Source organism: Diceros bicornis, chromosome 2 (genome assembly GCF_020826845.1).
Source record: "Diceros bicornis minor isolate mBicDic1 chromosome 2, mDicBic1.mat.cur, whole genome shotgun sequence".
Taxonomy (NCBI): Eukaryota; Metazoa; Chordata; class Mammalia; order Perissodactyla; family Rhinocerotidae; genus Diceros; species Diceros bicornis.
This window is the reverse complement of record NC_080741.1, coordinates 82,676,658-82,703,291: the sequence shown is the minus strand read 5'-3', so window position 1 is coordinate 82,703,291 and position 26,634 is coordinate 82,676,658. Positions and strand designations below refer to the sequence as shown.

The following is a 26,634-nucleotide window of genomic DNA, read 5'->3' as shown; positions in this document are numbered from 1 at the left end:
TGGGTATGGGTTGTAGAAGATGGTGTCAAAACAGAGCTGGTTTTGATGTAACTGGGCCACTTAGTAGCTATGTGAACTTGAGCAAGTTGTTAAATTCTTCCTACTACAAATTCCTTATTTGTAAAACGGAGCTCGAAAACTCTAGTCAGTTCTTGGGGACTTCGGAGAACTTGGGTGCCAGCAAGAGTCCACTTGTTAAACAATGCTTGTTGTTGAGCCTATCCAGTTTTGCCATCAAAGAGGAGCGTGAAAGGGTCTTCCAGGGTTCCGGGGAAAGCCGAAGCTTCTCTTTTGTTTTAATGCAAACTTTGCATTCTACCCACTATAATGTATCTGTTTTCATATACAGTGTCTTCCCAAAAACATCCTAATAAAATCAACACTTCAGGATGATGTTTTCTGGTTAAGATGTTGGGATCTGGAGTCAAACTGATGAGTTCTCTTCAATAAGTGATTTAACCTCTTTGAGCCTCAGTTTCCTCATGTGTAAAACAGAGATAAAATATAGTACCTACTTCACAGGATTATTGTGAGTATTAAATAAAATGATGCTTGTAAATCACCTAGCATAGTGTCTGATATGTAGTGAATACTCAAAGAAAATATTAGCTGTTTTTATTATCCTTATTCAAAAAACTCAGAATAAATGGATCAGAGTTATACAGTCATCTTAAAGCCAAACCCCCTTGAGAATCTGATGAAAGCTATGGGCTTCTCTCCTCAGAAAAAATGTACACACACAAAATTTCACTCATTTCTTAAAGTGTTTGAAGAATGTCTGTAGAAGGGATTGGATGGATGTGTGTTAGGATGGGGATGAACCCTAGCTGAAGCTGTCCTTGCTCCCTCCTCTTGATGTGGCCCCAGGCCCTGGGTCCCCCAATCTCCCTCCCCAAGACCCATGAGACAGAGGTGAAGTAATGATCAGCTTTATTATTGGCATGAAGGCAGGGAGGTGGTGACAGTGCCAGGCCCTTCTGTGGGTGAGGGGGCGGAGGGCTCGACCAGTTAGCTCCTATCTTCCAAGCTGGCCTCCCAATGAGGTCCAGGGCTCCAGGAGCCCCTGCCTTGCAGCAGAAGCAGTGGGTGGGCAGGTGGGCAGACTAGTTGGCATTGGATAGGTGGGCTCCTCAGGGCTGCTCTGGAGCTGGGTTCGGGCTAGGGTTGGCAGGGGGTGGGGGGCGAGGCTGAATGTCTCTGGTGCGCATATAGGACAGCAGCTGCTCAGGGATCTCGGCCAGCACGTCCTTGGCTAGTCGGGCCATGCTCAGCACCTGGTTCCCCGACCGGTCAACATAGTCTCGGAATGGGACGAACTGAGATAGGCACAGACAATCAGGTGTGGGTAGTGGCCGGGAGAGAGGGGAGTAGAGGGAGTCAGTAGGGAGGCTTCCTCTTTGACCCCTAACATCTCTCCAGATATCACACTCTCTCTCTCCCCCTATCTTGAACAGCTTTCCACATTTGCTTTCTACCCACTCACTTTTTTTTTTTCACCTTCTGTTCACCTTCAACTCACTCCATTTGGCTTCACGCAGTCTACTAAACTGCTTTTGCTAACGTTGTCAACCGCCCTGTGTTCCCAAATCAGTCCAGTGGGCAGTAATTGTCAGTCCTCATCTTGCTTGACTTCTCTTTAGCTTTCCATTACATTTGACCATAATCTTCCTGGACACATCCCACTCTTGACACATCATACTCTCCTGGATTTTCTCCTACCTTTCTGGATGATCCCCTACTTTTTCCCCCCTTATTCCTCTGGGCCTCCCTGATCTCTAAATCTGGTCCCTTCTCTCTCTCAATTCTCTTCCTGGGTGATTTCATACACTTCTATGCTTTAAAAACTGTTTCCTGATGACTCCCAAATTTATATATTCATCCCTGGCCTCTTTTTAAAGGTTCAGAGCCACATATTTAGTTGTCCATGTCACATCTCCATTCAGTTGTCATAGATACCTCAAACCCAATGTGTTCACAACTGAATTCTAGCCCTTTCTGCCAAGTCTGCTCTTTCTCCAGCTTTCCCTTTCCCAGTAAATGGGACTATCCCTCACCCAGCTGCTCATGCTAGAAAACTGAGATTCATCCTTGAAGCCCCTCTCACACCTTATCACCATTTAATCAAATCATCAACTCTTGTAAAATTTTCTTAAATAATCTGAACCTGCTTCTTCTCTCATCCTCACTGCTTCCATTCTCATCCAGATCCGTGTTGTCTCCCCTCTGTTACTTTATTTATTTTTTTAATTTAATTAATTAATTTATTTTTCCCCCAAAGCCCCAGTAGATAGTTGTACATCATAGTTGCACATCCTTCTAGTTGCTGTATGTGGCACGCGGCCTCAGCATGGCCGGAGAAGCAGTGTGTCGATGCGCGCCCAGCATCCAAACCCAGGCCGCCAGCAGCGGAGCGCACGCACTTAACCGCTAATCCACAGGGCCGGCCCATCCCCTCTGTTACTTTAAAGGCTTCCTCACTAACAGGTCTACCTGCCTTCTCTTGTCCTGCTACAGTCCACCCTCCATGCAGCAAAGATCCTCTTAAAATGCAAGTCTAACCATCTCACTCCCCTCTGTAAAATCCTTCAAGAGCTTTCCAATTCTTTTAGAACAAAATCCCAGTCTTCGTCATGACTGGCAAGGCACTGGCTCCCTTTTCCTCTCACTTACTGTGCTCTGCCATCCTGGCCTCTTGCCTTTTCCATGATTGGGCCAATTCTTCTGAGTCTCAGGGCCTTCTCACATGCTGCTCCTCTGCCTGTAATACCTATCCCCTCCTTTAGGTTTCAGCTCAACTGTAATTTCCTCATAGAAGCCTTCCCTGACTATCCTACCTAATCAGGTTTCTGTTATAGGCTCTCAGAGTGGCATTTGCTGTTCCTCTGGAGCACTTATCACAATCTAATAAGATATTTAGCTGTGTGATTATTACTAGTTGCCTCCACTAGAGAGCGGGGGCCTTGGGATCTTCTCCATGAGGATCCACAATGGCTGCAGCAGCCTGCCTATTTCTCAAAGAGAATTTGTTCAATGAATGCAGGAAGGCTGAAAGAGCCATGAGGAGAAAGGTAGGTGTCTAAGAAAGCAGTAAGGGAGAGTAGCTGCCAGCTTAGCCTCTCCTTCCAACCATGCCTTTTGGCTCCATGACTTCTTCTCCCTGGTCAGGTCTACCTGAACGATGTCCCGCTCTGCGTAGCGTCCCCTAGAGGACACGCGTACGTCATCACCATCCAACTCTTCCATTGCTGCAGAAAAGACACTCCTCAGCTGATTGGCCTCTCCCACACCAACCCATGCCACCTCCCTCCCTCCTTAGCTCCCCTTCAGAGTCATCATGAGAATGCCTAATGGTTGTAGCAAAGTCCTACAAATATTAGGCATTGTTATGGAGTTATTATTTGCTTTCCCATGAATCCATCCTTCCAGAAATCCCAGGAGGGAAGTATTGATATCAACAGCCTCGGTTATGATGAGGAAACAGGTTCAGAGAAGGTCTGTGATTTGGTCAAGGTCCAGCACAGGCATCCATCATATCTTTTCTGTGAGGCAAGCCTGGGTGCCCAGATCCACCCCTATTTTTCCCAGTTCTTGGTCCCACTCATGGACACCCCCACCCTATCCTACTCACCCTCAAACATGGCTGGTCCCACACCAACAATAATGATAGACATGGGCAGTGAGGAGGCCTATGAGGGAAAGAGGGTGAATGGTTGGGATGAGCAGCCATAACAAGGGAGGTAACTGTTGGGAAACAATTCTCTGTGTGTGTGTCATGTTTCTGCACATCTTGCAAGCAGAGACACTGATTCCCTTTGTTCCAGACTATCTTTTTAAGCATGCCTGCATATCAAACAGCCTTGAAAGACACAGTGTATTCCTTTAGAGCAAAGGGCAGGTTTATTATTAGCTAGTATAATAAAATGTCTTACACTGGAACAAAGGGCAGGCATGCTTACTGCCCATTATAAAAGATTCAGGTTCCCTAAGTTCAGGGTTTCTGTCCTATAATGCAACCCACTGTAGATGCAGATGTCATCTGGCCCTCTTCACATCATCTTTTGGGAATCGGGACTTAGGTAATCCGAGCTAATGCTGATACTCGAGCTACTGCTATTGCTGGGAATAACAAAGTCCTTTGTCTCTGATCCAGGAATCTTGTGTCTTCTGCCAGCATCCATGAAACTAGCAGGCTAACTTGTTAGCTTGAAAGTAGGGTAAAATCTCAACTCCTTCACATTTATTAACAGTGATCCCTCCCTGCCAAGCCCGGCTACTCAGACTCACACTGACAATGGCCTCCTTGGTCTGTGTCATGTCAGAGATGACCCCATCGGTGATGATGAGCAGAACATAGTACTGGGAACCATCAGAGATCTTGGCTGCAGCCCTGGGTGAGAGGGCAAGGTCAGAATCCAGCTGAAAGCCCAGAGAGGCCAAGGGAACAGCCTACTCCTAAAGCTTCCACAGCCAGTGTATAAGCAGCGGACAAGGACTGGGGCTTCTGAAGCTCATGCTCCTTCCCCAGACCTGGCTGCCTGCCCTTGCCTGCCATCCCTCCAGTAACATTTATGGAGCACTTACTGTGGTGAGTACTGTGTTAGGCACTGGAGGTACCCAAGGAGAAAAAACAAATCCATCCCAGCCCTCTTGAGGGGGAACATTGATCCAAGAATCACAGAAATAGGTATAAAATTACACTTTAGACAAGTGCTATGATGGAAAGGAACACTGCTATGACAGTGTCTAGTAGGGGATCTGACATGGTCCAGAAGGTCAGTGAAGGCTTCTTTAAGGAAAAAATGTTTGAGGATGAAGGACAGGCTAAGTGAAGGGAGGATCATTCCAGGCAAAGGGAACAGCATAGACAAAGGGTCTGTGATGGGACTGAAGGAAGCCCACTCTGTCTGGAGCCCATAAAGTGAGGGAAGCAGAGTGGACCATGTGGCTGAGATGGGCAGGGGCCAGACCACACATGGCTTTGTCAGCCCTGGAAAGATTTTGGTGTTTATACAAGAGCAAGACCAAAAGCTGAAGGCCTCCTTTCTTCCCTCTCTCATCCATTTCTTCTCTCCTTCCCTTCTCCCCTCTGCTGACCACATTCCATTGCCTGGGCTGCTGAGTCCTCAGCCAGTCTAACAGCTGCTCCCAGATCTCCTTTTTCTTCTCTTACCATCAATATTTGAATCCAAGATTTTTCCATCTGAAAAGGACTTCAGAAGTCATTGACTCCAGTCCCCTTATTTTACATATAAGAAAAAATGAGACATTAAGAGAGCACAAAGGCCATGGCAGACCCTGGTCTCTTGACTTCCAGTCTCAGACTCTGTGTGGGTTGGAAGGGATTGAGCTGCACTATCCAATAAAGTAGCCCCAAGCCTCACGTGGCTATTGAAATTTAAATTAACTAAGTTAAGTAGAATTAAACATTCAGCTCCTTGTTCACCCTAGCTACATCTCAAGTGCTCAATATATGTATGTGGCTGGCAGCTACCATACTGGATAGCACAGATACAGAACATTTCCATCATTGCAGAAAGTTCTGTTGGATAGTGCTGGTATTTAAGCTTGATATCAAAAAATCAGAGGAAAGCAGGGTGAGAGTGGAGAATTCAAATAACTATGGCTCAGTTTGCCCAGCGCCCTGGGTGGGAATGGGTCATGATCCTCCTTAGTGTCCCCTGCTCCCTTACTGAATTCCGGCTGAAGCCTCTTCATAGGCCTGGACTGGTACCATTTCCTGTCACTCACTCGTTTTACAGAGTCACTGCACACCTGCTGTGTGTCAGGCACCAAGCTTGGTGGTGAGATTGCAGCAGAGAATAGGGTATTATACTGAGGGAGATGGATACTTATACCATTGAGATGCATTCAGGTTAGGGCTTTGAGAATGTGACATCTGACCTAAGACCTGAAAAATAAGTAGGAGTTAGCCAGGTTAAAAGGGGTGGGGGTGGGGGTGTTGGGAAGGTAAAGGGAAAAGTGTTCCAGAGAGAGGGAATGGCATGTACAAGCCAAGAGAATGATCTAGGAGGCACATGTAGGACTAGAGAAGAGAGATGAGGCTAGAGCAGTGGGCGAAGGCCCACTCATGAGGGGATTTGTGAGCCAGGGGCAGTGGGGGACATGGAAGGGTTTGGGGGCACAGGAGATACATCTTTGGCTCCCCATAGGTACCTGACATTCCCAAGGCCATTTAGACCTGGAGATGGGTGACTGGCTGAGGGAGGCCAGTGTGTGCCCCACTTGACTATTGGGTGAGAAAAAACGAAGAGTCATCTGTGATCATCAGAATCACAGCTGCACACTTGACATACATGATCTAATTTAATCTTCACCACCATTCTGTGAGGGAGGCATATTTTTCATTCCTATTTTTTAAATGAGAAAACTGAAGTTCAGAGACATTATGTAGCATCCCCAAGGGGTGGTGAAGCCAGAGTCCAAACCCATTTTTGACCAACTGAGCCTAAAGCCTGAACTCTTGATTCCTTCACTCTCCGTTCCTGGCCTGCTCTTTGGGTGCTCCTTCACATACCTGCACATTCTGGTCATAGTGTACCATTTTCTGTTTCCTGAGCTTGCCCCTTAATGCCTCTGTGCTTTTTTCACTTGCAGTTCCTTCTGCCGGGCCTACTCTGCACCTCTTTCTCTGATAAAGTCCAGCTCCCCCTCTAGACCCAGCCAAGCAGTCCTTTCCACAAGTAGGCTGCCTTGGGTCTCTCAGACTAGATTACACCCTCCCTTCCTGTCCCTCTGGCTTCTAGGATACTGCCCACCAAGATGCGCTGTCTGTCCTTCCAAATGGGTTCTCACACCCCTGAGGGTACCATCATGTGTACCCAGAGGGACCCACGGCCACAGGATACCTGGAGCATTCATTCTACTACGTGATCTGGTGGATAAAGCTAGATGACTCTAAGTACACTTAAAACACCTTTTTCCCCCCTAAATTAAAGCAAACATGGACACAATGTGGAAGAATGTAAAATTTGCATGAATTTTTAAGATAAAATATGGGGACTTCGAAGACATTTTCAGCTTGGCTGCTTTCAGCTGTGCCCCCAGATTCCCCTGGGAGAAGCAGTTGCTTGCCTTTGCTGACAGGCAACTTGCTGGAAAAGTCTGGGAAGCTCTGGCCTACAGAAGGTAATGATTTATTTATATTTCTGTCTCCTGCATCAACGCAGGAGCTCCCAAGGGCAGAGAGTAGATCTGATTCATCTGTGAGTCTCCAGTGTCCCAGTAGAGAACTGAGCACACAGCAGATGCCCTTTGAATAGTAATAATGATAATAATAGTAACAGTAATAGCTAACACACTTATAGTTCTAAGTGCTTGACATATGTTAATTTAGTTAATCCTCTCAACAACCCTATGATGTAGATATTATTATCCAGTTTTTACAATTGAGGAAACAGGCACAGAGAGGTTAAGAGTCTTGCCCAAAGTTACACAGCTAGTGAGTGGTAGAGTGCGTGTATTAACTTAGCTAGTCTGGCTCCACAGCCCACATTCGTGCTACATTGTGCCTTTACTGAACGTTTATTAAATGAATGAATGAATGAATGAATGAATGAACTATTGAACTTGCCCAAGATAATATTTAAGAAATCTGTTTAATAACAATAAAAAAATATATTCAGGCTCCAATATTAAGTGAAAAAATCAGTAGTGAAATATTAAATGTCATTTGACTGCAATTATGGATGCATAAGGAAAAGACTCCCAAGAACTATATATACATCCACACCCCTACAGGTGGTACCCTGGGTGAATTCTTCTTTCCCTTCTTCATCCTTGAAATTTTCTAAGGCAATGTTGTGTTACTTTTCTAATTAAAGAAACTATATCCTCATTATGAATTAGAAAATAACCAATCTTCATTAGGGAAAAAGGAAGTCTATGGACATATAAATCTCCCTGAAATCCTGCCACTTTAATTCTTTGTTTTTCTTTCATCTTTTTACTTTCAAGCTCTCTGAGGTACTTTGTTTTAGCTGGGTCTCTTTTATTCAGCATATAGTAGGGTTTACTTATATTGTTTCTATTCAATCAGAGAATCTTTTTCTTTTAATAGGTGAGCTTATCCAATTTATGTTTATTGATCTGTTTGGTTTTAGTTCTGTCATTTTATTTTATTTGAATTTTAAAAAATCATTTGATATGTAATCTGGGTTTTCTTTGCTTTGTATATTTTTATTCTCAAAATTTGGAGTTAACCATTTTTAGAAGTTACTGTTCTATTTTTTAATCTACCATTTAATGAGCACTTACTATGGGCCAGACACTGCTAATAATTCGTACATTGTTATCTAATTTTAGCCTCCCAATAACCCTATAAAGAAGGTGCTGTGTTATCCATTATTACACTCATTTACAGGGATGAAATGGAGGCTCAGACAGGCTAAATTGCTTAAGGTCACACGGTTAGTGAGTGCTGGAGCCAGGATCACTCCCACATCTGATGCCAAAGCTTGTGCCGTAGCCATTGTGCTATAGGCCCTTCTCTCTTTTCCCCAAACTTGAGGCCTGGGTTGTTGTTCCCAGGGAGTGGGGTTGGCATAGTTTGTTGACACCCTTTCTACCCCAGAATAAGGCATTATGTAACCTCTTTATACCAGAGCCTGGCCAACACTGAAACTTTCACCCTCTCCCCAAAGCCCAAGTTCACCCAAGAATAGTCCTGACTATCCTTGTCTGGATCCCCTCATACCCCCCAATCCCTACCCAGTTCCCTTACCTGGCCACTTGGTTGATGACAGGAGCAAAGTAGGTGGGCCCATAGAGCTGCACTGTGCGCAGGCTCTGGAAGTAGCTCTCCAGCACGCCCTCAATGCCCGCACAGTTGGGGTCCTCATCATTGTTGTTCTGTCAGGGAAGATGCCCTGCTGGGCTGAGCCCAGTGCAGGGTATACCCAGGAGTGCTCTGATCCCAGCTCACTCCTTCCTTTTTCCATCACTCTCTTTCATGCTCTTCTCCAAACTCCAGCCCTGCTCCCCTCCCTGCTGTGCCACCCTCTCATAGCTTCCTGCTCCTCTGCAGGTCCTTGACCCTTAAAAGAAATGTAAATAGAAGAAATTCTATTCCACCCACTTGAGTGGGCCAGATGCCAGAGCATGGAGTGTAGGCTCTGGCCAATACCATACCAGGGGGAACTGGTGGGAGATCCGTCCTTCTGGAGGCAGCTTGGCCCCAAAGCCGTAGGCTGGGAAGAGCTTGTCACTGTCGTAGTCTTGGATGATTTCTCCCACTGCCTTGAGGGCCATGGCATAGGCGCTGAGCTGGTAGGGACTCATGTAGTGCAGGGAGGTAGGCTGCAGAGGATTCCCTGTAGGGACACAGGAGCCCTAGCCTCATGGTCACCTAGATCATCCATCTGTTCACCTGCCTATCCTTGTATGCATCCATCCACCTATCCATTCATCTACTCTTTACTCATGTACTCCCTCATTATTTTACCCAATCATCCATATGTTCATTTATCCATCTATCCACCCACCAACCCTTATGTCTATCCATCAGTTTATCCACCTACTCACACATCCATTCACCTGTCCACTGACCATAAATCCATCTTTCAATCTACCTATTCATCTCTATCCATCCACCTCTCTAATCTCTTATCCAACTATCCACCCACTTATCCATCCAACCATCCATCCATCCATCCATCCATCCATCCATCCATCCATCCCCTTGTCCACCTACCATTTCTCTTCCTTTCCCATCCATCCATACAGCCACGTTCTTTTGTCCATCTATCCCTATCCATTCCATTCATTTACTTGTCTGTCTATCCTCATTTGGCTCCATCCACTTGTCCACTCATCCATTCCCTATCTACTTACCTGTTATTTCCCTAATTTAAACATCTGTCCATTTGTCCACCCACATACCCATCCATGCATCCACTTGTCTCACCTATTGTACTCACTCACCAACCTATCTACCCACTCAGTAATCACCCATTACCCATTTACCTACCCATCTCTCCTTATACCCCTATTCTTTTCCATCCATTCATTTACTCATCCATTTCTTGAGCTATCTATCCTTTCAACTTTCTTTGATCCATTTACCCACCTATTTTCCTGTACCCTCTGCCTACCGTTACACCCAATAATCTCTCCCCAGCACTCCTGCCCTAGTACCAGCCTGGCTGGGCTTTGCCTCAAGCCTGGGCTTCCTGGATAGGTGAACTCTTATTCCCAGGTCAGAATCCAGGCCAATCCCTAATGATTTCCTTAAAATTCCCCCACACATACACCCCATTTCCCCAGCCATGCCTCACCATTGGAAGCTGTGAAGTCAATGGCTACTGTGAAGTTCAGCTGTGTCCTGTTGGGGAGGTAGATGGATTGAGAAGTGAGGGATTAGTAATTATTATACCAGGATTTCTCCAACACTAGTGTGCATACGAATCACCTAGGGATCATGTTAAAATGCAGATTCTGATATGGATGGTCTGGGTGGAGCCTGAGATTCTACATTTCTAACAAATTTCTTTTTTTTTGTGAGGAGGATCAGCCCTGAGCTAACATCTGCCAATCCTCCTCTTTTTGCTGAGGAAGACTGGCCCCGGGCTAACATCCGTGCCCATCTTCCTCCACTTTATATGGGACGCCACCACAGCATGGCTTGCCAAGTGGTGCGTCAGTGTGCACCCGGGATCCGAACCGGTGAACCCCGGGCCGCCGCAGCGGAGCGCGTGCACTTAACCTCTTGCACCACTGGGCTGGCCCCTCTAACAAAATTCTAAGTGATGCAGATGCTGCTGGTCTGTGGAGCACACTTTGGGTAGCAGAATTAAATGCTTGCTATGTGACAAGTGTATTATGTGTAATTTAACTTAACCCTTACTATAGCCCTGAAGTAGTAATTAACATCTCCATTTTACATAGGAAAACAGTGAGGTTCAGAGAAGCAAAGTACCTTTTCCAGATCTGCCTGCTTTGACTGAACCAAGCAGAGTGTCTTCTGTAGAGTGCTTGGCTTTTCCCTCTCTCTTGGCCTCTCTCTCTTGCTTGGCCATAACTTTTGTCTGGGCCTCAGTCAGGTTACTGGGGCCACCTATGAAGACCACTGGTCTGGCATCTTCCCAGAGGGGACTGGAAGCTAGAGGTGAAAGGCAACCCCCTGAACAGAACTAAGACAGGCAACACTATGCATTTGACAGAGCACTTTATAGTTTGCCAAGTGTTTTAAAGTTTATCTCCATGATCTCATTGGACCCTGACCATTCATAAATAAGAAAACAGGCTCAGAACTGGGAGTAACTCATTGCTGGGCTTTCAGCCCAGAGCTTGGCCTGTGACTCACCCTCCCTTGATGTAATCAACAAAAGTGAATTCAGAGTCCACAGAGAAGGAGAGCAGCGTCACCTGTGGGACAGAACAGGCAGCCCTGCCACTTTGGAAATTGCAGTTGGGGTGGCAGAAGGGAGAAAGGCACATGATTCCACCCCCTGCCCCACCCTGTCCCACTCTGTCCTATTTCTGAAAGGGCAAAAAGGGGAAGCTATCAGAGACATATTTGGATTTCCAAAAGTATATTAAATTGGGAAATACAACTTAGGTTTTTAAAAAAATTCTGCAGAAGAGTAAAGATCCAAAAATTTTCCTCAGGTGAGGGAAAAAAAACCAAACCAAAGAAAACCTTAGATGGTGCTACCTTGTGTCCAGCATTACTGTATCCAAGTAATCTGTGCTCACAGCCTTCCCATACCCCCAACATTTGTCACGCTATGTCGATGATGATAGAAACAGAAGGATCCAAGAAAGCCAGAGCTCCAGGGAGCACTCACAGTTCCCGAGTTGACATATTTCTTCTTCTTACATTTCTTCCGAGGGTTAAGTACCTAAGTGAGGAAGATAACAGTGATGGTGGGAAACAGAGGAAGGGAGCTACAGACTGAGCACAGTGGGAGGGAGGGCCTGGGCAACTGGACAGGGCGAGAGCTCTCACCTCATACACTGTGAACTGGTTCTGGGCCTTGCACAGCTCCCGGTAGCTGGTGGTGAACTCACCGATGAAATCATGACTGCAATGAGGCCAGGGGTGGGTGAGCAGCAGCTGCTGCTGGCTTGGAGCCAGCCCTGAAACCAGCCTTTTATTCCCACTATCCCCTGCCTCTACTTGGGCTGCAGGGCACTGGGGCTGGGGCCAGAAGAAGGGCCAAGCTAAGGGGAAAAGACAGTGTCCCAGAGAAACAACTGAGGGGATCAGTTATACCCAAGGTCCTGGCATCTATCATCACCTTTCCTGGCTCCCAAGGCCACTTTGGGATTCCTGGTGAATGTACTACATATTATAGGGAATTGTTTGGGTTAAGTACAGGAAAAGGCAGTACTCTGTGGGGCAGTTCTACCTTCCATCCCGGTCCCAGTCGTACACATCAATCTTCACTGTTCTGAAATGCAAGAGATAAACATAGGCTGGGTGTGTATGATAAATCCTAGAGAAACCCCCACCCCCTTAACCATATACAGATCATCCTCCCATCCACCCATCTGTCCTTCTTCTCATCTATCCATTCATCCTATCTGTTCATTCATCAGTCCATGCACATGCCCAACCATCTGCTGCCACTACCACTATTACTACTACTACTGTATTTGTACCACTATTACTATTCTTTGCCACTTATTGAGTCTTACTATATTCCAGGCATTGTTCTCAGCATTTTCACAGATTGTCTCATTTAATTTGACAACCAGCCTATAAAGTAAGTACTATTATTCTTACTTATGGATAAGGAAGCTGAGGTTAAAAAGTAACTAGTAAGTCATTGAGCTGAGATTTACGGTAGTTGCCCCTTATTCACGGTTTTGCTTTCCGTGGTTTTAGTTACTTGCAGTCAACTGTGGTCCAGAAATATTAAATGGAAAATTCCAGAAATAAACAATTCGTAAATTTTAAATTGTGCTCCATCCCGAGTAGCATGTTGAAATCTTGCGCCGTCCCACTCTGTCCCACCCAGGATGTGAATCATCTCTTGTCCAGCATAGCCATGCTGTATATGCTACCTGCCTGTTAGTCACTTAGTAGCTGTCTCAGTTATCAGATCGACAGTTGTGGTATTGCAGTGCTTGTGTTCAGGTAACACTTATTTTACTTTTTTTTTTTTTAATTTTATCTATTTATTTATTTTTCCCCCAAAGCCCCAGTAGGTAGTTATATGTCATAGCTGCACATCCTTCTAGTTGCTGTATGTGGGACGCGGCCTCAGCATGGCCGGAGAAGCAGTGCATCGGTGTGCGCCCGGGATCCGAACCTGGGCCGCCAGCAGCAGAGCGTGTGCACTTAACCGCTAAGCCATGAGGCCGGCCCAACCCTTATTTTACTTAATAATGGCTCCAAAGCACAAGAGTAGTGATGCTGGCAATTCAGATATACAGAAAAGAAGTTATTATTGTTAATCTCTTATTGTGCCTAATTTATAAATTAAACTTTATCATAGGTATGTATGTATAGGAAAAAACACAGTATATATAGGGTTCAGTACTATCCACGGTTTCAGGCATCCCCCTGAACGTATCCTCCTGTGGATAAGGGGTGACTACTGTAAACTCAGACGTCATAGTTCCAAAGACCTTGTTCTTGACTACTATGCCTAAGTCATCCTATATGTCCATCTATCTGTGTGGCAGTCCATTCAACTATCTATCTAACCATCTAGCCACCCATTTACCCATACATTTGCCAAACCAATTGCCTATTAATCCTTATCTTTATCCACCTATCTAACTATACATCCAGCCATTCACTGACTCGTTGATGCATGCAAACATCCATCTGTCTGTCCATTCATCTATTCAATCAAACACCCAACTATCTGACATGTGTTCATCTGATCATCCATTCATCTACATAACCATCCATTTATGTGCCCATCCATCCTTCCACCCACCCACTTATCTTCATACTTCCCATTTGTTAGTTCATATGATTAGCCTATCCATCTACTTTACACTCATCCATCAACTAATGTAGTCACTAATCCATCTATCCCTCTGCTCCCCATTCATCTGTTCTTCCATCAATCCACCTATCACTCTACCTATTTATCCTCCTGTTTTTCACATCATCCCTCTGCCTCTCCAGCCATCCACCAATCTCTCCTATACCCTTCCATCCACTCATCCGTTTACTCATCCATCTGTTAATCCATCCGTCATCTGTCCATTGACTAATCTGCCTATCAGTCCACTTATCCATTCATCCATCTCCTTTTCTACCCACCCACCAATCCTCTTAAACACCCATCCATATACCCATCCATCCATTCACCAGTTTATCTATCCATCTGACCATCCATCCACGAATCTGCTCATTCATTCGTTCATTTGCCCTCTCATCCACCCACATGTCCATTCATCCACCTCTCCATCCATGTGGCTATTTATCTGCTTTACCATCCACCCATCTCCATGCCCAAAACTCTGTCTCACTGAGCAGGATCCCCCACTTCTGCCATCATTCTGGGGCCCAGGAACCCCACTCTCATACCCTTGTTCCCTTACTCCCTAGCTTATGCTGAAGCAGACCTGTCATAGTCTCCATTGCACAGTGCCCGCACAGGGATGCTGAAGGGCTGCCACACGGGGTTCAGCGTGTTTTTCACAACCTCTGTCTTGTGGCAGATTGTGAACCTGGATAGGAGCAAGAGGATTGGAACCTGCCTTTGGGGTAGGACTGAGCACAGAGATAGGGCGTCATACTCTTGGAGATTCCTGGGATTCTCCCACTTGTTAGGCACATATTGTGTGCTGCCTTGAGTGAATTCTAGGCTCAGGTCCTGGTGGAGTCTAAGATGCCCCACACCCAGCCTAAGAGCCCTAATGGGCGCATGGTCACAGTGCTGGTGAGGGGCTGCCATCAGAGATGGCAGTGACTCACGTGCCATCCTCATTGCTCCTGTAGAACACAAGGAAGGGGTCTGATTTCCCAAAGAAGTCCTTCTTGTCTAGCTTGTTTGCACACAGCTGCATGGTGGCAATGTCCTAGGGGTGAAGTTGGGCTGTTGACACTCGAATTGCCCATAGCCTCAGACAGCCCACTAAAGAGAATTGGGAGAGAGAAAGGAGCCTCCTGGGTCTAGCATGTGGCCCTTACTGACCCGACAATTGCTAAGCTCCTCTGCGATCAGCAATATGGTCCCACACTTCTTGCCTGGAACACCCCTGGAAGGAGAAAAACCCTCTTTGTGAGGGGGGGGTTAGGCAACAAGGATTAGGGTGGCCAACCTGGGATTGGGTGGGCCAGAGGATTCAATTTGCCAATTGCTGACAGTCCCCTGAGTGTGTCCCCTTCTGTCTTGGGTGGCTCTTGGTAGGGAAGGGCCTGACTTTGAATGGAGAGGGGTCTGTAGTCTGGAAGGAAGGGGTTAAGCCAGCCTAGGTGGACATTTCATAATGGTAGCATGGGAAAGACATAGGATTTAGAGTTCTAGGCAAGTTATTTCCCCTTTCTTTGGGCCCTAGTTTTCTCCTGTATGAAATGGGACTTATACCCACCTCTCAGGGCTGTGAAGAGATCTGAGTGAGTGCATGGAAGGAAAAGAAATTGGTAAGCTTTATAGATATGAAGGCGGTGGTTATATTTCTCAAAGCAGACTCTGGTATCTACTGTATGCCAGGCACTGTGCTGGGTATGAATCGGTCAGTTGGCACTCTCCAGCTCTGCTAGACCCTACCCTTGGGGAGCTCCAGAAGGAGGTGGGATGTCAAAGCCAATATGCAAGTAGAGTGTGATGTAGCAGTCCTGAATGAGGGAGAGGAATTTCTATCTAGACCTGGGGCAAAAGGGCTGGTTTGTTAGGTCAAAGACTATGCTTTCCAAAGAAGCAAGAAGAAGAGGGAGATAAAAAAGACAAAGGAAGTCTTATTCTCTCCTGACCCAAGAAGGGACACTTTCATGTGCTTGAAGGATGCATACCAGGACACCCATTCCCACTTGCCTTGGGTCTCTAAGAAGTCAGGGACCTTGTTGATAGGGGGCTGTGAAGCCCAATCCCCACAGGGATCCAAAGTGTGGCAGGAAGAAAGCTAGGTCAGGAGTGTCCTCAGTTCAAGTCCCGACTCCAACCTGCTGTGTCCTTTTCCCCATCTTTAAAATGAGAATGCTGAACCATTTCTTTGGCTCCTTCGATCTCTGAGTCTCTGTGCTTTAAAAAGATGGAGTGTGAGGAGTACTGGGACTCTTCACCTGCACATCCAGGACCAAGTCACTGATCCTATTGCCGTCTCGCTGTGCTTTGCCTCCTTGATGTTCTCCCTCACCTCCTCACCCGGTGTGAATTCCAGTGAATGATTATAAGTCACTCCCTTGCATCCTACCCCTTTCCCCTTGCCCTGCTCTCACCTTGATATACTTATTTGGCAGAACCACAGCCCTAATTAAATCCAGTTCTCTGCCTAACTCATACTGCACCTGTGCAGCTGAATAGGGCCAGAGGAAAACACACAATCACGCTAATCAGTTTCATTTTAAACACATGACCACAAACCTCAAGAGGGTCCTAACCATACTACACACCCCGAGTCCCTTCACTCTCCAGTTCAGCTCAATGGCATTCACTCCTCCTCCCTTCTCCTCAAACCCAAAAAGCCTCCTTCATCCTCACTCTCAGCCAAGGACCTTGTTTCCTACTTCACTGACAAAACTCAAGCAACCAGGAGAGAATGTCCACAGACCCACCACCACACCCACCCTGCCCTCATCCACGTAACTGTGCCTTGCTACCATAGCTGTAAATGACTGCCTGTGTGCCTATGTATCCCTCCACCATGTGCTCCATTCCACACCCTCTTGGCTGCACAAGGACATCACTCCAGCAATTCTCCCCTCTTTTTATTATGTCAATTTTTCAGTTTCTACTGGATCATTCCCATTGACATACAAATGTGGTATAATTTTTCTTACGTTAAAAAATTACAAGCCTATTCTGCACTTCATTTCCCTCTCCAGCCACTCTCCTTTTCTCTTCTCTTTGCAGCAAAACCCCTTGAAGATTCCTTGAAGATTCTCATTTCTCTCTTCAATTCTCTTCTAAACCTCTCCAGCCAGGCTGTCATTCCCACCTCTCCTTCAAAACTATGCTTGTCAGTCACCAGTGACCTCCATCTTGCTAAATCCAACCGCCAATTCCCACTTCTCACCTTACTTGACCTGCAGCAGTATTTGACGTGGTTGATCACTCTCTCCTCTTTGATATATGTCCTTCACTTTGCTTCCAGGACAACACCACCTTCTCTTGGTTCTCCTCCTACTTCATTAATGCTCCTTCTCAGTCTCCTTTTCTAGTTCTAACTCACGGAGTCTCGGTCTTTGGTCTTCTCTCTCCTCCCTCCCTGGTGATCTCATCTAGTCTCATGGCCTTAAAGAGCATCTAAGACTCATGTCTTTTACTGCCTGTTTGACATATCAAATGTCTAATAAAAATTATAAAATTCAACGTGTTGGACTGAACTCCTGATTGAATCCCCCCCTACTTCTTACTCCCTTTTTTTTTTTTTTACCCTCTCAGTTTATGGCAACTCCATCCTTCCAGTTGTTCAGGCCAAAGGCCTTGGTGTCATCTTCAACTCCTCTTTTTCTGTCACATCCATATTCAATCTGTTGGCTCCACCGTTGAAATATATCCAGAATCTGACCATGTCTCCCCTCATTCACTGCTACCATCCTGGATTACTGTAAATAGCCTTCTAATTGGCTCCCTGCTTCTATCTTTGTCCACCTAAGGTTTATTCTCAATCCAGCAGCCAGCATCATCCTTTGAAAGCATAGTCAGATCATGTCACTTCTCTGCTCAGAACCCTCCAGTGACTCCCCAACTCAGAGTAAAGGCTAAATCCTTACAGTAGCTACAAGGCCCTCACTGTTAACTCTCCATCTGCACCTCCTCCTTCCTTCCCCCTTGTTCACTTGGCTCCAGCCACATTGGCCTCCTTGATGCTCTTTGATTGTATTAGGCTTTTGCACTGGCAGTTTCCTTTGCCTGGAACACTCCTCCTCCAGATATCTGCACGGCTCACTCCCTTACCATCTTCAGGTCATTGCTCTGAAGTTACCTCTCCATGAGGCCAACTCAACCACTCTGTTGAACAGTGCACCTCCCACCCGCCCAGCATTTCTAATCCCCCTTATGCTTCTCTGCTTTGCCTTTTTTCCATGGCACTTAATGTCTTCTAATATATTATGTAATGTACTTATTTATGATGTCTATTTTGTACTGTCTCTACCCCTCTTCCATAGTATAAGCTCCCTGAGGGCAGGAACTTTGTTTTGTTCACCAGTGCAACTCACACCCCTTAAACAGTAGCTGACATAGAGTATGTGCCCAGTAGTATTTGTGGAATGGATAAATCCCTGGTGCCTAGCAGGTATACAAAATGTGTTGATAAATATTTAGTGAGTGAATGTAATGGAAATTCCAGAGGACTTGATTTAGTCAGGGGAAGCTTGCTGGAGGAGAAGGGCTTGGAAGTGGACCTTAAAGTTTGAATCAGACTTAGAAATAGAGAGAGGAGAGAGAGAGACGACATGTCAGGCCTGAGACTGACTTGAGCAAAGCCCTGGAGATTGGACTTTCCCACGAGGGTGAAGGGAGCCACTGAAGGCTCCTGACCAGGGGGAATCCCAGCCTCCACTGCTATCTGGTCAGAAGCATCTTTGCGAGGAGATTTTGGAGGTGCCCACCCTTCTCCCCTGCACCCTTTCCAGTTCAGCTCACGTGAGGGGTCGCTCTACGCGGCTGCCCTGGCCTCCGATCACCTCTCCCAGGGCCAGGAACGCTTGTCCCAGGAAATCCTGCACCGGGACACAGAGTCAGCGAGGCCAGGAGGAGCTGGGGGCGCAGAGTCCCAGCCCAGCCCTGGTGATGCTGCCGCACTGACCAGGGCTTTCTGAGGTGGCAGAATGTCACAAGAACCACCGCCTGGCATGTGCTTTAAAGGAGGGGGAGGGGGTCCCCACTCAAGCTCTGCTTCTTGGTCCTGCCATCACCTTAAGCTGCTCTCCACGATGCCATCCCACCCCTCACCTCTCACCCGCCGTCCACACCCGTTCAGCCTCACCTTCTGCAGGTCCCAGTGGCAGCCGAGAGGGAAGAGAAGCAGTGAGTAAGAGGCACAGGCAGGAAATCGAGGCAGGAGCAGGAGAGGAGGGCCAGGAGGGTGGGTTCAGGCAGAACAAAGAAGGCAGAGTCGGGGTTGAGGGGTAGGGGAGTTCTAAGGAGGGTCGTTTAACACACTGAGCTCCGCCTGTGTGCCCAACCAGCCTGGGAGGGGATGCCCGCTCACCGGTTTGGAGATGTTGGTTTTGGAGTCGACGTTGTACCTGGGAAGAGAGTGGAACCAGTGTGGGGCGAGGCTGGTGGGAGAGAGCCTGGAAAAGGGGTCGAGTTTCGAGTCCTGGTTAAAATTGTGGGTGGAGGGAGGGACGGCATTGGACTCGAGTTCAACCTGGATCTCCTTTGGGGCAGGAGCCAGGGTCAGAGGGGATCAGGTCTGGAGCGAGGCCAAGTCAGAGGCCTGCTGGGGGCGGAGTCATATCAGGGGCGGGGCCTATTCGGAGGCGGAGCTAAATGAAAGAGCAGAGTTGTGGGCAGGACCAGGCCTGGGGAGTGAACTGGGTTGGAACTGACCTAAGGGCAGGGCCAAACTAGACTTGGGGGCGGAGCTAAGACTAGAGTGGAGCTCTTCAGAGTGGGACCAAACTGGGCCTGGGGGAGGAGCCAGGCCGGGAGGCCAGGCGGGGCGGGGCCGGCCAGAGTTTCGGGCGTATCCAGGTCGGGGGGAGGGGGTGGGGGGCGGTCCAAGCCAGAATTCTGGGCGGGGCTCACACATCAAAGCGCAGATTTTGCTTTTCCTCAAAGAAATAGTCTAGGACGAATTTGCGCACGAAGTCTGGGTTCAGCGTGTTGTTGATCACTTCGGTCCGTCCGAACTGGATGGGGGTCGGAGAGTCAGCGCGAGGCCTGCAAGGGGGCAGGTGATTCCCGGGGGCGGCTCTGGGCTGGGAGAGGGCTCTGGGACTCACCTCCCGCCACTCCTGGCTGGCCCGGCTCTGCGTGTAAAGCACCACCACTGCAGGCAGGAGCAAGGGCAGGGAGGGAAGGACGTCAGGTCGGGCGCACCCCCTCCTCGCCGGTCAGTCGCGCCCGGACCCCAGGTACCCACTCCCGCCCCGGGCGCCGCCTACTGGGGTCGGACTTGGAGAAGGTGTCGAGGTCCAGCAGGTTCCTAGAGAAAACGACAGACAAATGGACAGAGGATCATCCCGGTGCCCACCGCCTCATCTCTGCCCTGAGTTGGGTCCCCGGAGGAGGCATGGGGCTCAAATCGCACCTCCCTCCCCCATTACTACACCCAGCCGGGGTCTGCATTGTCAGCATCCTGGACAGCACCGGAAATCTCAGCCCAAGAACCGTGTCTCTGCGGACTGGACGCGTGTGCGTCCAGACTGTCTCCAAGGGCCCAGGAAAGAGGGTTAGCCTCCAGAACTTTGTCCTCCGGGGGCCCAGATCCTACTGGACCCCCGCAACCCATCCCTTGAACCCGCAGGCTGAGCCCTCTTTTGTGGGTGGGGCTGTTCAAGGAAACCCCCACCCCGAACCCGCCAGCGACTCCCCTGAGTCTGCATCCGCGATTTTTCGCCCCGAAGCTTCTCTCCCTTCCCCCCGCGGGTCTAGCCCTTGTCCGCGCCGAGCCCCGGAGCCGGTTGGGGTTGGGGCACTGCCTAAGCTCTCCCCAGAGTGGCCCGCTCACCGGCAGGACACGGTAATTTCAATCTTGGTGGCCGGGACGTTGCGCTCAGAGGCTCCGCTGAGAGACATGGCTGGTTCGGTGGCCGTAGCCGCGGGAGGCTGCGAGACAGGGGCCGCCGGGGCTAGGGGCGGCGGCGGCAGCGGCGGGGTCGGCCCGTGTGCCGCGGCGGCGGCGGCTGCCCTCCCTCCAGCTGTGCGTGCGCTCCGGCCGCTGGCGCCTTGACTGTGGCCGCCGGCCGCAGAGGCTCTGGATGGCAACACAGCCCCGCCCGGCCCTGCGGGTGGCCCCCGCCCTATTGGAGCAGCCTCCAGCTGGCCGGGAACCTTACCCACCCCACACCTTGGGAGAGTCCTCAGGGCATTTCTGCGGGGCGAAACCCAAGCCCCCTGAGAGCTGTCCGCGGTGCTGAAGGGTTTGGGGCGCCGGGTGGGCGTTGGGGACGTTTCCTCTTCCTGAACCGCTCCCTCAACAATCTGCTTATCCCCCTTTCCATTTCCGCCTTGCCTAGGTCTCTGAATACAAAAAGTTCCACATTGGTTCTTATTAGCTGTGTGACCTTGGGCAAGTTACTCAACATCTCTGTGGCTCAGTTTCATCACTGGTAGAACGGCCATAATAGCACCTCCTTGGGGTGTTATAAAATTTTATCCAGATAATCCATGGAAAGGATTTAGCACAGGGGATTGTACACGGTAAGTACTCAAGAAATGTTTGCTGGTATTATTTCCTTCCTCTGGGTATTCACACTGATGACCTATTTTGTGTTAAGAGTCAGAGCTCAGTAAATGGTGGCTGTTAACAGCACTGTGCAAAACCCTTTGCCCACATCTTTGAACCCTTATGATTTCATGGTGTTAGAGATGTAAACACACTCTGTGAGGATGCAACCTACTCTAGGTCACACTGTAGATGAGGGCAGTGGTCAGCCAGGTCCATCCTCCCCTCACCAACTACTGCCTCCAAAGCCCCAGAAGCCAGTCCTTCCATCACAGGCAGGGCTCCTTAAGGCAGGGGCTGCAGGTCACCTGTACCAGGACTGTGCTGCCTATGGAACTTATTACAAGTGACAATCTCTCCTTTCCCAGCTAAGTGAAGATCTCAGCAACCCCAAGTCTAAATTTCAGCCAGCCCTGGGAATCTGCATGGATAAACAGGCTCCCTAGGTAACTAGGGCCCAATTGGGCTTGAGGACCACTGCTCCCACCTTAATAGCCTGTGACTACTTGTCCCCATGTCACTGAGATTATTGTGGCTCAGGGGTTTAGAGACACACCCAAGTCCCCAGTTCTCTTCCTCTTTCACCTGCCTCTCCCCCCATAAAAACCCCTTCTTCCAGCACAAGGAAGGACAGTGAGAACCTTCCAAATAACTCCACAAAGACAGCAACCAAATGAGGATGCAAGAGAACAGCTGTTCAAAAAGACTTTGATTTTATTTTGTGATCTGTGTCAAACTGCCTCATTCTCAGTGCAGGTGACCCCTCCTCCCCAGGAAACAAGAATGGGAAGGTGGGGGTCTTTCATGAAGTCTCGGCCTCCACAAGGCCCCAGGGAAACCCCACGCAGTTCTGAGAGTTGACAGGAATCCCAGCAAAGACTAGGGTGTGTGGGAGGCAGTAACAAGATGGGTGGAGGTCACCAGTCAGGAAGCTGCAGGTGGGAGAACCCTGTTCTTGGCCCTACTTGGCTTTGGGGCTGCCATATGCATGATGGAGAAGGGAGAGCGAGATTTCTCCCGAACTTGAAGCACTCCTAGGCCAGGCATAGCTTTGATTCCATTCAGGGCTCAGGTGAGAGAGGAGCAGGAAACTGTTGTGGGCTGGCTGCTTCATGAGGTGCTGCTACTGGTGCCCCGGAGTCCAACACCACGGACAAACTGCTCCAGCAGGCCCCCGATGGCACCAGAGGGACTGGGGGCTGCTGCCCGAAGCCCCACTGTGCTGCTGTACGTGGCCAAGAAGGCTGAGCGCACCTCCTGTAGCCGAGTCTCTCGCTCGCTCAGGGCTGCAAGCCTATGGGGAGGGAGAGAAGGAAGGAGAGAGAATGAATGCATTACCCTGGGGCCGGATCCAACATCTTCACCCTCATGCCACACTGCCTAACCTTCTGCCTTCAGCAGCACAAAGCCAGCATCTCTCCTGTGGCCATACTCCTGTGGCCACAACCACACTTGTGGTTCAGGTCCCAAATATTTGGCCCTATTTCTCTCTTAAACCATCCCTCTCAGCTCTCAGACTACTGTTCCTACCTAGAAGTGGCACCTTTTACTGGGGCACGGGACTGACTTTCTGTTGGGAAAACAACCATCTCTATGATGATTGGGGAGGGGGAAAGCCGAGCAAGAGGGAGTTTGCCCCAACAGCTTTTGGCTTCCATTCTTCAGTATGAACAAGCTGAGGCATAAGTCTTACGCCTCACAGTAAGGAGAGACCCCAAGATCAGACATCAGGCCAAAAGCTTTAGCTTTCTTGAGGCCAAGACCTGGAGCATCCTGGGAGGAAGCTCTTGGCAGTGCCCTGGAGAGGTCAGGGTCCTCACTGGAAACTCCCAAGGCTCTACCTACACCGTCAGTCACTGTGGTCCCCAGGTAAACAACTACAAGGGTGCTGGCTTTTCCAGCAGGATTCCTGTTCTGATTCTATCTGCTTTTCCTTCCCCGACCTTTACAAGACTGATCATAGATGGAAGAAGATAGGAAGCCCCTCTTCTCTCCATGGCCTGGAACTATAAGTCAAAAAGGGGAACAGTGCACAAAAACTCAGGCTTATCAAAGTGTGAACTCCATATGAGACTGTTTGACACCTGGAAGGGTCTTTAATAGAAGGGGCCTGAGATACCAGCCACACCAAACCTCTGGAGGAAAAGGTCTTTAGTGTACGGGTGGAGGGAAGTGGAATCAGAGGAATGGTCAGAAACTCACATGGTGTTCCCCTAACTGTCCCCTGGAGGGCCTTCTCCAGGGGTCACAGACCTACATGAGATGAGCCTTCACATTCCCATCCACCTAAGCACCAAGATTAGCCCTAACCACTCCACCAAGACTAGCCCTAACCACTAACTTACTCCAAAATTTCCCAAGAGACCAATCCCTGGGTAATCCCTCCTGGGAATTTGTCAGAAGCAGCAGCAGTGTCCCCAGTTCCCAAGCCCAAATGACTTGCACCCCAAGGCCTGGGGGAGCAGATGGAGGTATGAGGATAAATGACAGTATGGGGAGAATAGACCTAGGGAAAGTAGATTGCTGGGAGTGATATGTGTGTGTGTGTGTGTGTGTGTGTGTGTGTGTGTGTGTGTGTGAGAGTGAGAACGAGAGCAAGAGCGAGAGAAGCAACAGGTTCTAGGGTGAAGGAAAGTCAAACAGCTCTCACAGCAGCACTAAAAAAATGGAGCTGATGCTGGATTCCTGCGATACCATCAACAACTCCAAAGTCTCTCTTGGCATTTGGGGGAGACACACGGCCCTAGATCTTCTTTACTTTCTAAGTTTCACATAGGCTGGAGGCCATGTGTGCTTCTTAGCTTTTTCTTAGAGCATATAACTAGGGGAAATTCAGATTAGTTGTTTGTATTCACAGGGAACATCCAAAGGTCCATATGTGTGCATTCTCACTGCCTACTATTTCTGGGAGGCAGAATGGGGAGAGATCATAACCTATTTAGGGACAAAAGTGGAGCCCAGAGAGGATATGTGATTCACTTGAGGACAACATACAGCAGGCAATGGACAGGCAGGGACTAGAGCTACCACAGTGCCACTCACTCTCAAGAGATGAGCTAGCAGGCTCAGAAGTCAAAGCTGACACCCCAAGACAGCTGGTGAGCAGAGCAGCTAGGATTTGGACTAAATTTCTCCACTAACAAAGCCCAAGCACTGAACCCATATACTGTGTGACCTCACTAAGAATCAACCTTGACCCCACTGCCGCCCTGCAATCTTAGAGGCCATGAGATCATGTAGAACCTAGCCCTCCTCTGGGAACCACCCAGAAGCTGAGGGTTGGCTAGAAGTTTGGAGAACTGCCCAAGGTATAAATTGTAGGATCTGGGGCTGGAGTTGCCTGTTTCAGTGGCTAATGCCAGGTAAGTGAGGTGTGCTATCAAGCAGGGGCAGAGATGTCTGCTTCCACCACAGATGGCTCTTAGGCCAGTTTGGCTAAAGTAGGAAGTCCCTACAGAAAGGTGCAAACTGTTTCTTTTAATCCTTTAAAAATCTAAGATAGAGATCTTGTTTCTAGCTACAGAGGACGCTGTGCCAGGCACTAGTGGGCTCTGAAGTCCTTGGGCTACTTCCTAGCTGCAGGGCCTGTAAGCACCATCCTGGAATCCCAAGGTCCAGCCTGTGCCTGTCCTCGGCAGGGATCCCTCTCAACTCCCCAGGGCAACTTGCCTCCAACTGTCAGCATTGGCGGGTATGAGCTGGATTTTGGTGGTGGGGATGAATCCCCAGCTCCTAAAGTTCATTCAACCCACGGTGGGGAGGGTGACAGCCCTCAGGCAGCCACAGCTGAGGAGCAGGCGCTGCTCCCCAGGGCACCGGAGGCTCTCCCCTGCCTGACATCTATGCAGCAGAACAGGCAGGGGGCAGGTGGCTGCCACACAGGCAGCTGCTCAAGCAGATGCACTATAAGAGCTGGAAGCCCACTACTGGGGCCTTGAAGGGAGAGGATTTTACAGGCTTGGGATTGATTATCCCCACTCAATTTTCTTTCCTGACCAGAGGCAAAAGCAGAAGACAAAAGGGGGGAGGGGACAGCAAGGAACCCTTGGTTCTGCTTGGGAGAAGCACAGCCCTCTGGCTAACCCATTCTGGCTCTGGTCTCCACCATACACCTACCTTCACTACCCCACTGTTCTGCTTTCAAAGGATTCTCATGTCAGGCAACAGTTGGACAGAAATAGAATCTTCTATAGTTACAGCCCAGCCAGTTTCCCAGCCAGTGTGCCCTGAGACAGCCGTGGATGGGTTTTGGAGCCTGAGGAGAGTGAACACACTCTCCAATGCATTTCCTGAGCAGCCCATAGGCCTGCTTCATACCTCGAGGTCCAGGAGCAGTGGGGTATACTTAGCTGAGACGTGGGGAGGGGCAGGAATCCAAAGCCAGCTCCCTGGGCTGGTGGCTGTCTCATTCCTAACCAGCACTCCTGATTGCTCACCAGCTTTTGATATGGGCAGGGGAGCATCCTGCCTTCTCAAGCAAGACACTTACAGACAACTGTTAGGGAGCTCATCCGGGAAGCTGAAAGGGAGAGAGGAGTCTGTGTGCAGGACAGCCCGTTCCTGAATACTGCCACAGCCTGTAACCATCTGCCAGCTGCCAAAGTCTGTGGAGAGAGAGGATCCGGGCAGGGGATGGTCCACTGATCTGGGGCAGAGAGGAGAGAGAGGGGAGATGATGCACAGTCAGTCATATGCCTGACAGGGGAGGCCCTGGAGGGATGCAGGGCTATGGTGGCCCTGGGTCATGGCCGCAAGGTTCTGTTGGTGGAGCATCTGTAAAGTCAACCATTTTCTCCCAAAGTGCAAAAACAGCTGGATAGGTTGTGACTGAGAAAGAAGAGTACAGACCATAGGGCAGACTCAGCTGTGAGGACAATGCTTTGTGCAAAGACTTACAGTAGCAAAAGAACAAGAGCAAAGCATAGTGACAAGAGGTGAGCTAGCAACCAAAGCCTGGAGTCAGGGCATGCCCGACCTGGTAGCTGACACACCATCTCAACAGCACCAAAAGGAGGGGAGCAAGGCTGGATGCCCCAGGAACCAGGGAGGCAGGATCACCTCACACTCCCTGGCATGCAGATCGGCAGGGTGGGCAATGCAGAACCCAGGGTCTGCTGAGGTCCTATCAGAAAGGTAGGAGAACAAGCC

At 48.9% G+C, this 26,634-nt stretch overlaps 2 protein-coding genes across 7 annotated transcripts in view; both read right to left on the bottom strand.

The window, feature by feature from the left end:
- Nucleotides 1-931: 931 nt before the first annotated feature.
- Nucleotides 932-20,879, bottom strand: CPNE9 (copine family member 9). Its single transcript, XM_058564249.1, has 20 exons — nt 20,770-20,879; nt 20,204-20,244; nt 20,042-20,088; nt 19,845-19,948; nt 19,303-19,339; nt 18,735-18,811; nt 15,120-15,183; nt 14,900-15,003; nt 14,548-14,652; nt 12,369-12,410; nt 11,966-12,041; nt 11,805-11,858; nt 11,321-11,382; nt 10,293-10,339; nt 9,148-9,329; nt 8,741-8,868; nt 4,285-4,387; nt 3,629-3,686; nt 3,172-3,245; nt 932-1,316 (listed from the first exon to the last, which is right to left on the bottom strand). The coding sequence occupies exons 1-20, from the start codon at nt 20,835-20,837 to the stop codon at nt 1,131-1,133; spliced, it is 1,659 nt and encodes a 552-aa protein (XP_058420232.1). The 5' UTR covers nt 20,838-20,879; the 3' UTR covers nt 932-1,130.
- A 1,303-nt stretch (nt 20,880-22,182) lies between these two features.
- Nucleotides 22,183-26,634, bottom strand: part of MTMR14 (myotubularin related protein 14) — a 46,262-nt gene continuing 41,810 nt past the window's right edge. For 2 of the 6 annotated variants that reach the window (XM_058564190.1, XM_058564238.1), the window contains 2 exons: nt 25,976-26,131; nt 22,183-22,780 (listed from right to left, as the gene is read on the bottom strand). In XM_058564190.1, the coding sequence (XP_058420173.1) occupies nt 22,597-22,780; nt 25,976-26,131 (340 nt within the window). In that variant the 3' untranslated portion in view covers nt 22,183-22,596. The remainder of the gene's footprint in view (nt 22,781-25,975; nt 26,132-26,634) is intronic. The other 4 variants (XM_058564201.1, XM_058564228.1, XM_058564208.1 and 1 more) reach the window with 3 other exon arrangements.